Source organism: Branchiostoma belcheri, unplaced genomic scaffold (genome assembly GCF_001625305.1).
Source record: "Branchiostoma belcheri isolate BF01 breed outbred unplaced genomic scaffold, Haploidv18h27 scaffold55, whole genome shotgun sequence".
Taxonomy (NCBI): Eukaryota; Metazoa; Chordata; class Leptocardii; order Amphioxiformes; family Branchiostomatidae; genus Branchiostoma; species Branchiostoma belcheri.
The window spans coordinates 690,580-702,794 of record NW_017804187.1 but is presented as its reverse complement, the minus strand read 5'-3'; the positions used below and the strand labels follow the sequence as shown (position 1 = coordinate 702,794).

At 40.8% G+C, this 12,215-nt stretch overlaps 2 protein-coding genes across 3 annotated transcripts; one reads left to right on the top strand and one right to left on the bottom strand.

Moving 5' to 3' along the window:
* Positions 1–699: 699 nt before the first annotated feature.
* LOC109481398 (alpha-(1,3)-fucosyltransferase 11-like) lies at positions 700–7,019 on the bottom strand. Its single transcript, XM_019783957.1, has 8 exons — positions 6,655–7,019; positions 5,477–5,721; positions 4,803–4,939; positions 4,311–4,481; positions 3,899–4,000; positions 3,346–3,567; positions 2,779–2,934; positions 700–1,665 (listed from the first exon to the last, which is right to left on the bottom strand). Exons 1-8 carry the CDS (start codon positions 6,938–6,940, stop codon positions 1,527–1,529), a joined length of 1,458 nt encoding a protein of 485 aa, XP_019639516.1. The 5' UTR covers positions 6,941–7,019; the 3' UTR covers positions 700–1,526.
* Positions 7,020–7,074: 55 nt separating this feature from the next.
* LOC109481385 (28S ribosomal protein S24, mitochondrial-like) lies at positions 7,075–10,182 on the top strand. 2 transcript variants are annotated; one of them, XM_019783942.1, is made up of 4 exons: positions 7,075–7,119; positions 8,158–8,341; positions 8,836–8,888; positions 9,695–10,182. In XM_019783942.1, the coding sequence occupies exons 1-4, from the start codon at positions 7,081–7,083 to the stop codon at positions 9,923–9,925; spliced, it is 507 nt and encodes a 168-aa protein (XP_019639501.1). In that variant the 5' UTR covers positions 7,075–7,080; the 3' UTR covers positions 9,926–10,182. The 2 variants fall into 2 exon arrangements, with proteins under 2 accessions (XP_019639501.1, XP_019639502.1); XM_019783943.1 differs by lacking the exon at positions 8,836–8,888 and having other exon boundaries at positions 9,642–10,182.
* The last annotated feature ends 2,033 nt before the right edge of the window (positions 10,183–12,215 follow it).

The window sequence follows — 12,215 nt, the reverse complement described above, 5'->3', positions numbered from 1 at the left end:
TAAAGTTCAACGTTTTGCTATGCTTGATTCTACTCGGTATGGCAAAAAAGGAGCTGGAGTGGGAGGGGGGCAATTTCTCTTGCCATATATTTTGTGCTGTTTTGGCACCACCAGTTTTTTGTATGGACTGAATTACATGTGAGGGTTTACACAATGTCATACTTGTGCTATCAAATTGTTGATAATTTGGGATTGTAAATGTCGGACCAGCATTTGTATTTTGTGAGTTGGAAGAGAGGAAGCTTTAAAATATGCTGGAAAATTGTACTTGTCGTCTACAGAGTGGTTTTTGTGTTTTTGAATGATATATGTACATGTAGTAGCGGTGGCAATCAGCCCATTTTGGCCACACAGTTGTCCATTTACTATAATTGCAGGAGGCTAGTCCACTGGTAGTGATGTGTGTGTTCAACTGAGTGCTAAGCATTGGGAAAGAGTGCTGAAAAAAGGAGAGGGCTGTTCAACTATTTTTCCAAGGCCAATCATGATCAGGACTTCTGCATGTACATGACTAGAACATTGCAGTTGCTGTAAACCAATGATTAGCCAGGAGTGTTACAACCTAGGCTATTGTTTACATCAGCACACGATAGAAAAAAAAGACATCTTCAGACATTTTATATTCCTCAAAATAGAGCCTTTATTTTTGAGTATCAAATTAATTTTGATACATTTATACACCTGATTATCTAGTGAAAAAATACAGTATGATTTTGGCACAAACATGAAAATTCCCTTGATAGTAAAATGCTTGATTGCACATGGGCACTAGCAATGTTCCTAGACTAAGAAAGCTTGATACATCATTATTATATAGATTCTGAATATATATAAATGTCTTAATGTATGCTATCTATACATAATACATAAAAACTACACAAACATATATGCAAGGAAATGCACAATGCAACAAAGTATTCCTCTTAAAGTATGGAAGCAGACATAAAACTCTAATTTAAAAAATTGTCCACCATCCATCAATTTATCTACCTAAAAACATGATTTTTGATCTGCCATAGTAACTCTAAAACCTACTACTGTTCCCGAACAACAAAAATGAATAAATAGACAAAGGAATGGTTTGGTGTGACCTAAACTTAGTTCTCTTGTCAAGAACGTGAGACTAGCTAATCTTTGGTTGGTATAATTGGACTCTTCTGGATTAAATGTAGTCAACTAAAACTTTCAGTCTTGCCATAGCAGACTGAATATCTTAAATAACCCATATCGTACCCAGAACCGTAGTTTTATGTCTGAATGGGTTTAAGTTAGGATCAGGGCATAGTTCTGGATAGTCTCCCTGTATCCAATCACATAGATTTGCTCCAGGCATGGTTCTGAATACCCATGGACTATCTAGAACTGTGAATGAGCATGGTTATATGAATAAAGCACGGTTCTGGATACGTATGAACTATCCAGAACCATGAGCACGATTCTGGATAAATCACGGTTCTGGATACGACAGGCAACATCTTACCCCACCCCTCGGACAACGGATGATGATGATGATAAGGAACCATGTGTCAGTGCCTGCCGTGCATCTTTTCCAAGAAGTCAAACAATTTCCTTGAGTCCTTCTCCCCAGCTTGGATCATCTGTTTCAGCGCCATTGCCATGTCCCAGGTGCCCCAGAAATCATTCACCCAGTCAAATGCAAGCCATCTGCAACAACATACATCAATCATCAGCCATCTGCAACATTAGACATTTGCAACATCAAATATCTGCCACAGCAACCATCTGCAACACCAAACATATGCAACAACAGAAATCATTCTCCCAGTCAAATGCAAGCCATCTGCAACAATAATCAACTGCAACATCAGACATTTGCAACATCAAACATCTGCAATATGAACCATGATTCTGCAACAACAGATGTCAATCATCAACCATCTACAATACACATCTGCAACAGCATCTACTATCTGCAGCAACTACATGTACGTATATACCATCTGCAACATCATCCATTTGTCAATCATTATCCATCTACAAGACAAACTATATGCAGGAAACCAACCATCTGCATCATCATCCATAACATGAAACCATCTGCAATATTATGAAACATCAACCGACTGCAACAATATCAACCATCTATGACATCAACTATCCATCATCTTCTGTCTTCAAGACCATAAACCATCCGCAATATCACCTGCAACATGAAACCATCTGCAATAACATGAATAATATGAAACAACAGTAGCAGAGGATATTGAAACGATGCTCACACTATTCAGTCAAGAAAATAGAAACAAACAAATGAAAGTTTGATGAGATTGACCGAAAATTTATGGTGAGTTCCGTTCTTGTGTTAGAACAAAGCTTGAACTTTACAACTACCCCCCGTATGAATCATTCTACCAATACAGATGAGTATACTTTTATTCGAAAAGAAAGTTGGTAAATCCAGACGTACTCGTTGCCAGGTTTGGATGGTTCCTGAGTGTCGACAGCGCGGGTGGGTTGTGGACAGCCCATGTGTGTGTACTGACCCAGCCTGGGTGGTGGGGGAGGGCGGGTTCTCTGCCGGGTTTTATTTGATTTTATAGGATTTATGACTTGTTTAATGTATAATGTTAATAAGCCTAAGATTTCTGTGTAAGGAAACCGCAATTCAGCACTTGTGCTGCAAAGGTTTTTTGTTGAATAAACCATTCTCTCAAACCATTATCTCTATATATATATGATATGCTATGACATAGTATGTAAACAATCCTCACACCAGTCAAGGAACAAACAAAAGAAAGCTGTGAAATCCAGACGTACTCGTTGCCAGGTTTGGATGGTTCCTGAGTGTCGACCGCACGGGTGGGTTGTGGGCAGCCCATGTGTGTGTACTGACCCAGCCTGGGTGGGGGGGGAGGCGGGTTCTCTCCCGGGTTAGCTGCATGGAGCCTCTCAGCATCAAGCCTCTCCAGGATCCTGGATATACAATATAAAAAGCAAGGGTTGGGAAGGTAAATTTTTACAGAGTAAAACACACCATACTGGGAAGTTGAAACATACTGGAAAGGTAGAGAGGTTTGGAAAGGTACAGTGACTCCTTTGGGAAGTTGGACAGATAAAAAGTGTGGAAGCTAGAGCAACTTTCTAAATATTACCAGTACCATTTCAATCTATAACTGTTACATATACTATACCATACACTACTTGGCATTTTGAGCTTCCAAAGGTTTAAGCTAAGTGCCCTGAAGTTTGATAGCTGTCAAGCCAACAGTACTGACAACAAAGTGGGATATTAATTCTGAACTGAATTCTCTGTCGTTTTTTATCAGTAACAGTGATGTATTCATAAAATTAATTTTGAGGCTAGTACTGTACAGCAACAATTACCTGTCGCACACGTGACACTCAAAGCCGTTGATGAAGTTTGGTTCGTCCATGCTGCTCAGTCCCCACGGCCTTCTCTCCATCTCCTCCACAAGCAGGGTGTTAGTGATCCCCCCCGGCTGTCGGTACTCCAGGAACTTCTCATACTCCTCATCATTCTGGTCCAGGAAGGTGATGTATTCCGCTAGCTCCTTGGGAGACGCAAAGTCGTCCTTAAGGATGATGCTGCGAAGAAGGGAAAGTGATTGATGAAACTCGATCCAGTTTTAGATCGCTGAAAAGTTACTCTTCCACACAGAGAAAACAGATGCTATATACATGTACAGTAATTGGGGGTTCATTGTACCTGTAAAATTTCCTGAGCACCATTTGACATGCACACTATATGTACTTAATGTCCAGACCTGTTCTAATTACACTGCAACTCAAGAAGTTTCCAGTAGTGTGCATGTTGGGTAAGCCACAACAGCCTGGATTCAAACTCCCAACGTCATGGTCCAGAATGATGCAGGGTTGCTAATCACTAACATTTACTACATAGATACACTAGATTTACCTGTGATCGTTGGGCATCCAGTCCTTGGCCGCCTCGGAGCCCCAGTAGATTGGCACAACCCCCAGGTGCAGCGGACGGAAAAGCTTCTCTGTCATGTAGTCTCTGCAGATTTATTCATTTCATTTTTACATCCTCCCGTAACTATTGTTGCATTGGTCGATAAACAGTTATGACGGAGCTTCTACATGTATAGTATTACGTTCTCCTGTACTGTTCCACAGCAGCCATGTCTATTCATTTCATTTTATATTCACAAACATTTTCTATGAGTCGTGCATCCACTAACACAGTAACAAAATCTGTACTTGAACAAGACATATTTATCTAAAAACTATGAATTAATATATGAATGATATGTATATGATAGGTAAATGCTATATATGTAATATGAATGATATGTAAATATCAGGACCTGCATATGCCGTTCTCGAATGCGATGTGGAACTTGTAGTTTGCGATGATACTGAAGAAGCCGTCCTCCTCCATGGTTAAGGTGTTCTGCAGCTCCTCTGGAAGCTCCTTGTTATGCAGACACTTTCCTAAGGAGTCCACTTTTATATACTTCATCAACTCCTGCACATAGCTGGGAAAGGGGGGAAAATATAAAGTTCTACAATTACTATTACATGCTTTCACAGCTATACCTCCAGAAAAGGACACCAAAAAGATGGGAATCTGAACTACATGTAGACTAATAATATTAGGGAATACTGTCTATGCTGCACTAATGTAGGGTAGTACAGTTAATGGTGATACGAAATGAAGAAGATTGAACAAGGACTAGTCCGGATATCCACTGTACATGTGTGTACAGTGGCTCTGGATGTAGGCTACAGGGGCGAGGCCTGCCGTATCCTTTTGTTTAGGGATGTGTGTGGGTGTGCATGGGGGGGTCCATACTGACCTGTCTCTGTCTGAAGCAACCCCACAGTGGCTCTGGATGTAGGCCACGGAGGCCAGGCCAGCCGTATCCTTTAGTCGGTTCTTCTCATGAAGCGGCACTGGATCACGACTCGTGAGGTACGACAGCGATGGCAGGTGCTGGGGAAAATCCATTAACACACCATCAGGGGATGGCTTAGCGGGGAAAATCCATTAACACACCATCAGGGGATGGCTTAGTGGGGAGAGTTCATTAAAACACTACAATGGCCTGACTTGCTGGAGAGAATTCATTAATACAAAATCAGGGCATTTTGTATTATTTGATTGTCCTGATGATTATAAACCCTGCATCCATTCAGCACCATAAACTAAGGCTGCGACTGCACGGATAAAGTTTCATTTCATTTTTATTTCATTTTTATTTATTTATACGGGTTAGCATATCGCCATTTTGGCGCTTTTCAAAGCTCCATGTGTCATACATAACAAAACATAATAAAAGGTAACTGAAGTACAATCAAAAGATAGTTATAATAAAAGAAACGAAAACAGACAAATAAAGTACAGAAAACATACTAAATAAATATGACAAATGATATAAACGATAATGAAACTGAATTTGCATATCAATGTCTAAAAGCAAAATGGAAAATTAAACAAAGAAACATTGACCAATAAGCCATTTATTATTACCTGCAGTGTGAGAGGATAGTCTGACTCCCTGCGAAACGTCCCCGTGTGGTTGAACAGCTGCAGCATGGGCTGATGGGACAGGATGTAGTTGTTCATTGGAGACTCCTCGTGGAGCAGAGCCCACTCGTGATGCGGTTGTCGTGGCAACGGCGTCTCGTGGGCCCTGAAGTCCGTGCCGTAGAAGATGAACCCTCGGGTGGCCGGGTCGCGCTTCTTCTTCTTGTCTGTTGTAGAGATGCACGTACCTACAGCATAGCAGAGGAAAACAGATATGTACGATGCATGATGTACAAAATGACTAATATAGTAATAAACTGGTGGACGTACCAACTACTAAGTACCTAATAGTAATACCAGCCCAGAAGAGAAAAAGAAACAGTCATGCCTTCAAGCACCAGAGTTATCAACCAAGGATTGAGGTGTTCAAAATCTGATTCTTTCCTTATTATATATAAGAACTGTCGCAGAGTGGAACTCGCTGTCACCAAGTACAGTAGGGGCATTGTCATTAGATAGCTTTAAACAATGTCTAGAGTTAGAAGTTCAAGGGTTAGGTGTAAGAAGTCAATCGGTGTGATGTAGCCAGCTGCCGCCGTGCCGCGTGCCTGCAAAGCTGGTGTGTTACGCTGAAGGACGGCTATACCGGCTATACAGACACAGATACCCTTTTTCGTAAGGCGAAATCTGCCTTTTTAGTCTTCGTAATCTGTAGGCAGCCTCCCCAAAAATCAACGTACATTAGCCGCAAAGCTTAAAGTTGTAATCAGCTCTTCCTGAAGCAGTGAACAACCAGATGTACCTAGCTATATATATATCCTTCTCCTGGTATCACGGTACATTGAGAAGTATGCACTGATTTGACATGCTCTCCTAGAGACACTTCCAGCATAACACAAGCACAATGCACCAATCTCTTTTCTTCTTGTAAGTTGTAACCTCCATGATACTATACTATAGTATAGAGACCTCGAGAGACAACTTGAAGTTGACTCTGAACTAAGTGCAAACCAGCACCAAGAGACCACGCCTAGCGAGATTTTAGACGACCACACACCACACCACTCTCCACCCCTGTACACATGGTGACAGGATCTTCAAGTTGAACTAAATGACCGTGGTCACCCAACAGAAAGAAGATGATATATAGAAGGACAAAATGCAACAACAACGTTACGTACCGAGATCACAGTGTATAGTGGCGGTGTTGCCGTTAAAGTGCGGGAAGAGCGCCTTGGTCCACCAGATGATGACGGGAGTCTGGCTGTAGTTGTACCTGAAGTACTCCGCCGAGAACCCGTAGTTACTGTGGACAGAGTTCGGTCGGAAAGCTGGGTTCTCGTTATATGCAGGCTGGGGAGGGGGGTCGTCTTCTGCAAGCACCAAATACTGTGCAAAAATCAGCAGAATCGTCCCTATGATGGGTAGAAACTTGTGAATGAATCTTGAAGTCCGACTGGAGAGCATAGTTGGTAAAAAAAACTAAAGTTTTGCGGCGAAAATGGCTTCCCTGGGCTGAGTTGTGTATGTTTTCTTTCTACTTCAAACCCGGAAGTGAAGCATGGCAAATGTGTGTTCCCTATCCCGTCAGGCATTGCGAGTTCAAGATGGCGGCGCCCTTGGCAAAAATTCCGTCCTGTGCAGAAGTGAGTGAAAAATTGTCGATAAATCCGTATTTATTCTGATCTAAGGCTGTTGTAATTTAGTTAGATAGTGACATGATGTTGTAAGGAAAACATAGGTGGTAGCGGTAAAGTTCTTTGTAGTTGGAAGATTTTCTGCGATTTTAGATCGGTATGGGCGACCACAAAAATATATTTTTTGGTCTATGTCGATCGACGTAGAGCAGATTTTGTGTCAGTTAGCCTCTATAACTTGTAAGTTATAAGTTGTATGTGCATCTGTAGCATTAAAGTACCTAACTATCGTTGTGTACGTTGTTTTTTGTGTACCAATGACACACATGCCTAGAAGTATAAGTGGTGACTTAGTTGTTTCTGCGCCCCCCTCCCCACTTGGTTGGGGGGGGGGCAAAATACGACTATGGGACAGATCATGCTGATAATATCGTGTGTGTAAATGTGTAAACTTGTCCATGTTCCAGTTACTTACAGTCCTGACCAGTCCAAAAAAGGCCAGGAATGAACACATGAAACTAATTGCCTGACTATTTTCTATAACTTTGTTCATGAAGTAGAAGTAGAGTTCTTTAGGCCGGGTAGGAGTTCTCTTGATTCATCATTGATGATGTGTGTAATGTAAACTTATCCCACATTCCAGTTACTGAGAGTCCTGACCAGTCCCAGAATCCAAGAAATGAACACACATGAAACTCCTCTTGTTGTTTTACTACTACAAATAAATCACCTGAATATCTATTGTTTTTGCTCTGTTTCCTCTTCTCCAAACACAAAAGGTCAATGACAGTCTATCACCATGGTAACTAGTGTTGGATTACATCATGTCACAAGTTTATAGCATGAGGGATTTAGCCTCCTGTCTGACCATAATATTTATATTATAATGATATATAAATGTGTTTGAGTAAGGATTAGCAGAGCAGATCATGTGAAGGTAAACATTATGCATTTGCTAATGTTACCTTTCTAGTTTCTATATTTTGTTCATGAAATGTGTTCTCCTTTTTCTTTTGATTTATTTTTGATAATGTGTCCATGTTCCAGTTCCTGAGAGTCCTGACCAGTCCCAGAATCCCCAGCAGGTTCCTCCATGTGACGTCAGCGTGTCACAAGGCTCAGGCAGCGAAGTACAAAATCAGCAAGGACGGCAACAAACCGCTGACATACGAGATGGCCAATCCTCCACACTTCATCGGCGTCAGGAAATCTTGGAACTCATGGCATACTAGTGAGGATCTTATCAATCATATCATGGAGCTTCTAAGTTCTAAGTGTCATAACAGCATTGACTTAGATGGTTATTAGTAAGCTGACTGTTGCCACACAAATTTATTTTCCTTGCCCTCTGTTTTTTGTGTAAACCCAGGATAGATAAATGAATTTATTAAGACTTAGATAGGTAATAATGACTTACATGTATTATTATGACATCAACTACATCACAGCAGTCATGGCCCAAAAGCTGAATTGTTGGAGTGACATTACAGAATTTGACTGCCAACAACAGTAAAAGTACTATTTCTACACAAGCTTTAATTAAAAGCAGAAGTAATTGAATCCCTAGAAATTACAAAAGGTAGTCCAACATTGTCATTAAAAGTGACACTTTTAGTGACAACGAGGGACTACCTTTTGTAATGTCACTGTGACAATTTGGTAAAACTATACAAATGTCAGTGATTCACATAAAGTAAACAAACATTGTTTGTCAACATCTCCTAGGTAACCTGTGGGAGCAGCCTGGCGCAGCAGACCGTACATTCGAGGACATGTTCATTTTTTATTGCCTCAGAAGCAAATATAAAACTATACATTAAGGAGGAAACTTCGGTACAAAAAGTAAACAAACATGTTGCTTGTCAACATCTCCTAGGTAAACTGTAGGAACTGCCTCCCGCAGCAGACCGCACATTTGAGGACATGTTCAGTTTTCATTGCTTCAGAAGTCAGACTATAGAACTATAACAGGACAATTTGATACAAAAATAAATAAACATGTTGTTTGTGAACATCTCCTAGGTAACCTGTGGGAGCAGCCCGGCGCAGCAGACCGTACATTTGAGGACATGTTTGGCCTTTGTTGCCTCAAAAGTGACTACATCACTAACGTATCCTATGAACCTTTGGTACAAAAACAAAAAATAAACATGTTGTTTGTCCACATCACCCAGGTAACCTGTGGGAGCAGCCTGGCGCAGCAGACCGCACATTTGAGGACATGTTCAGCTTTCATTGCCTCAAAAGCGACTGTATAACAATATAAGGCAGCAATATTTATACAAAAAGGTTAACAAAGAAACATGTTGTTTTGGTAAAATGTTGAACTTTATTCCAACACAACAGATACACAGAGACCAAATTTTCAACAACCACTGTCACCTACATCAGGATATTTGATATTGCAGTAGTCGTTTAAAATTTGATCTCTGTGTACTCATTGTGTTGGAATAAAGTTCAACATTTTACTATGATTACTACCAACACAGATAAACTTTCATGAAAACATATTGTTTGTCCACATCTCCTAGGTAACCTGTGGGAGCAGCCTGGGGCGGCAGACCGTACATTCGAGGACATGTTTATCCGTAAGTTCCTCCAGGGAACCTTCCACAACTGTCTAGCTGACGAGATAATCGTGAAACGCCGACACAACACGATCTTCATCGCTCTGCTCCTGCTGAGGAAACTGGACCCTCAGAAGTACTACTTCCTCCTCGGCTACACCGAGACACTCCTCTCGCACTTCTTAAAGTGTCCCGTCAAGGTCGAGGTCAGCGTGGTGCCCAGGAAGGTCGTCTACAAGTACATCTGAGCTTTTCTTAAGACAGGCTTTCTAGAACTGGAGAGTTGTCTACAAGTACAGCTGAACTTGACTTCAGGACGGCATCTTGCTAGAACTGGAGACGTACTAGCCTTTCTTAAAGAAGCCTGTCTACATTTACTTAGTACATCCAAACTTTTCTTAAGACGCAATCTTCAAGTTGCTAGCATTGTTGATCATGATGTTGATCTGTGAACTGAATGTCTTATACATGTAGATTAAGAACAATTATCAAGAATGAAAAAAAAACAACACAGGACAGTTTCTCTCTTCTTAGTTAAGTAAAGATTTAGAATAAAGTGGTTAGAGTGAAAGGATCTTGACTTTGTGTGTATTTTTTATTAATTCCACCAGCAATTGAGACAGAATAATGACAGTTGGGCTATAAGTACTTTAAGGTTCATCAACACCATGTAGAAAGTCAGTATATTAACTACAAGATATACTATAACTAATAAAAGGCCAGCTCCAAAGCCAACATGCTAGTCTGGATACTAAACTATTCCCAGGGCCTATACTACATGTAGGTACACAGGCCTCATCCTCAGCTCCAGGACCTAAATGTTAGCCTGGATACCAGACTGTTTCCAAGCCCTACACAGGCAAGCTTTCCTAGAACAACATTACTATGGAATGTGCTACTACGCAATTGTTTCTCATATGGGTATAACCTTAAACTTTTCAAGTCTAAGGTCAACAAACATCTGTCCTCACTGTCTGTACAGTAACCCAAAACATTTTGAGTGGTTCTCATGAGCCTTGTTTTGTGGGGAATAATGAAATGTGAAAAAAAAAAAACATTCTGCCTACAGGCTAGCCTGGATACTAGACTATTCCCAGGGCCTATACTAGCTACACAGGTCTCATCCTCAGCTCCAGGACCTAAATGCTGGCCTGGATACCAGACTGTTTCCAGGGCCTACACAGGCCAGCTCCAGGGCCAACATGCTAGCCTGGAAACCAGACTGTTTCCAGGGTCTACACGGGCCAGCTCCAGAGCATATAGCAAGTTGGAGCCTTGACATATGTCAAAGGTTACAGTCCTACGCCTGATTACTCAAATGTCGTCGCATTTGCATTTTAAGGCATGTCGCAATTGCCTTAAAAGTAGCAAATTTAGGACGATTTATCTAAGGGAATGGATAAGAAGCAAAGTGAATTCACCAGCGAAATCTTTTTTTCTGACCAGTTCACCTAATGTACAACGCCATTTAAAAAAAAAACGGCTGTTCCCCATAGAAGCTAGAATTATCTCAATCTAACTAGCGTATAGACTTACTTTAGCTACATCGTGTAGGTACTGCTAGCCTAACAACGGGCCCGCTAACCCCAAATCCACCCTTACATACCTGCTTCTTCTTCTTGTCTCCTTCTTTGTCACCAGAAAAGACGTCAAAACGGCCAAATGTCTAAGAATTTTACAGTGTCAGTTTATAATTACAACCAACAAGAAACAATATGGCGGATACACAGGTCGAGGTTAAAAGTTGAAAGGTGGACCTGTAAGGATTACTCCATATAGTCATGTACAAGTATGTCAGCTGAACCGTTAAAGGAAATTCCAATGCGATTTCAGGGCAGCAAAACGGGAAATATTCTGAATAAGGCAGTCTTTGTGATATTGACACATAATGGTTCACATTAGCACATTTGAGTCAGTATTTCTTTGAACTTTTAAAGCTGCAGAAACAAGCCCTAAGACACATGGAGTCCTTTATTTTCTGGGTGGTACCCTAAAAATCACCCCAGGGACCTTCCAGTAACCACTTTCCGTCATTGTTAATCTTTGCTCCATGAGGGTCAATATACATTGAGACAGTGTGGTTTTAACTCAGTATGTAGATAAATGACTAGAATATTGGCGTTAAAAAATCGGGTTTCAAAAGCCCTAAAAACTGCACTGGTTGCTTTAAGGTATCAACATAATTAAACTAAGCAATTCTCGAAATTACATGGATAAAACAGATGAAACATTATGTAATTTACTAAGTATAATTAGGTAATTTACTGAGAATACTCAGATAAGACCATCAGACACTCGGGATTTTTTCAGAAACCGCCAACAATTTATTCCATAGAAGCAACAGAATACAACGCCACCACAGTGCTTATAATATACACTACTGTACAGATGTATGGACCAACAGCTATTCCAAGTAAGTACTAGTAAGTTAAGTAAGTATCCGAATTATAGCTCATCTGTGTTTCTGTGTTGGTAGAATCCATAGTACAGAGTCCAAGCTTGAATTCTCTCTCTCTCTCTCTCTCTCTCTCTCTGTCT